The sequence below is a fragment of the Pteropus vampyrus genome, unplaced genomic scaffold, assembly GCF_000151845.1.
Source record: "Pteropus vampyrus isolate Shadow unplaced genomic scaffold, Pvam_2.0 Scaffold1000000440, whole genome shotgun sequence".
NCBI lineage: Eukaryota > Metazoa > Chordata > Mammalia > Chiroptera > Pteropodidae > Pteropus > Pteropus vampyrus.
The window spans coordinates 1-1,998 of record NW_011914842.1 but is presented as its reverse complement, the minus strand read 5'-3'; the positions used below and the strand labels follow the sequence as shown (position 1 = coordinate 1,998).

The following is a 1,998-nucleotide window of genomic DNA, read 5'->3' as shown; positions in this document are numbered from 1 at the left end:
TCACGTCTGAGAAGGGGGGTTCTAGGCAAAGGGACAGCAGGTAGAAAAGCCCCAAGGGGGACATGCGGGGAGGCCAGTGAGGAGGAGTAAACGAAGGTGGGGTTCCTCCCTGTGCACCCCTCACGGATTTCATTACATCCACTCCTGGCAAGGCCATGAGCCAGGTACTGTGCCGCGTACAAAGACGGCAGGGTGGTTCCTGTCCTTAGGAGCTCACGGTCTAGTTGGGGAGACAACACGTACACAGATAATAGCATCGTACCTGGCACATAGTTGTTGCTCAGTTGAGCGTTTGTTGAATGAATGAATGAATGAATTTGACTATAGAAATCACATGCACCCAAAACAAGGACAATACAGTGCTGTGGCAGAGGCATGAAAAATTTTGTCACGGGGAGGAAACCAGAAAAAGCGTGAGGGAGGGGTAGCATTTGAGCTGAAGCTGGACGTGAAGAGAAAGGTGAGGGAAACCTTCCAGGTGAGGGGACAGTACATGCGAAGTCACAGGGCGGGACGTGGGGGCTCCGAGCAGGCCAGTGGTACCCGAGAGCTTCGCTTCCTGAGGCCCACCTGCCTGAGGTGTGAGGATGGACGGGGCGGGAGAGAGACCGGGGCAGGAGCCAAGGGGGGCGGGAATGCCGGAACGAAGATGGAGGAGAGACGACAGGTTGTGGTGACAGAAGCCACAGGACTCTGCATCTGCTGGGTGGAGGGCGGTCGCCTGCCCGGGTGACTGCTGGGGGCGGGCGTGTCAGGAGCCCGTTGCAGGAAAGGGTGGTGTTTGCGTTAGAACTAAGCCAGCGTCCAGCGGAGAAGCCAGCAGGCAGTGAGGCTGCTGCTGCTTTTCTGTTTTGTTTTTTTTTTTCCTTCGGAGGGAAAGCTGTTTATAATCCTGGGGAGACCTGGGGTGTTCCCGTGTCACAGCTGCTGGGTGACCTGTGTCACCTGAGCTGCAGTCTTTGTCCCGCCCCAGCAGATGCTGTGCCTGGGGCAGGATGTGCTGACTGAAGTTCGCACCTCCCCTGGGAGGCAGCAGTTCCAGGCCGGGGCTGGTGAGAAGGGATGACACAGAAGCTCCGCCTGCGACTACGAGGACCTCAGTCCCTCGCAGTGCCCCTGTCCTCCTCCTCTTTCCCCACGCCCCCTGCCCTTTCCCCTCCCTCCTTCCAGCCTTTGACTTCTGCTTCCTGCCTTCCCAGGAATGCGACGTGACCCCAGACAGTGAGAATCTGACCTTGTCATCATCAGGAGCCATCGGCCAGTCGTCTTGCACGGGGACGCCTCTCTCTTCCACAATTTCCTCCCCGGAAGGTACATGAGGGAGCAGGGAGCGACGGCATGTCCTTCCCCTCGGCCCAGCCCACAGCGGTCCCACTGTTTCCCCCGGAACAGACTTGGGAGCAGCAAGTTAATCCCTAAGGGGTGTGACTGCTGAGGTCCCAGTGAGAGGGAAGGGGGCTTGCTCTCCTGCGAGGAGTGGGCGGTCTGGAGCCGGGGGAAGCAGGCGCCTTTCGCAGCCCTGCCCTTCTAAGATTCCCTTTACCACGGTGGTGCCGGGGAAAGCACACCCCTGGTCCCGAGGCTGAGCCCCGAGCTCTAAACTGTGAAGGAGCAGAACTGTGGAGAGCCTTCCATCTAAACCCCGTCCAGGTGAGGGCCAGGCGAGGCCGCCGTGGTCCTGGCTTCGTGGGCCAGGGAGAGGGCTCTGCTCCTCATTCCGCTCACGGGGGCCAAGGCTGACCTCCATCTCCTTCCCTCACCCCCTGTCTCCGAAGACCCTGGCAGCAGCAGTCTGGCCCAGTCGGTCATGTCCATGGTGTCCTCCCAGAGCCAGCACTCCCAAGTCAGCACCGACACAGTGTCCTCCATGTCCGGCTCCTACGTGGCCCCCGGCACTGAAGAGGAGGGAGAGGCTCTCCCTTATCCCCGGGCCGCCAGCAGGGGCCCCTCAGAGGACGGAGAGGTAAGGGAGGGCGCGGGGACGTCCCGGGTCGCTCG

The 1,998-nt window shown here is 60.5% G+C and overlaps 1 protein-coding gene across 1 annotated transcript; it reads left to right on the top strand.

Annotated features, from left to right (window-relative positions):
• Positions 1-649: 649 nt before the first annotated feature.
• LOC105311123 (E3 ubiquitin ligase Rnf157-like) lies at positions 650-1,963 on the top strand (the record flags this gene model as incomplete). The annotated part of the gene is made up of 3 exons (XM_023526941.1): positions 650-729; positions 1,094-1,311; positions 1,776-1,963. Coding segments are annotated over exons 1-3 (486 nt in total), but the record flags the coding sequence as incomplete, so codon positions are not given.
• Between the last annotated feature and the right edge of the window lie 35 nt (positions 1,964-1,998).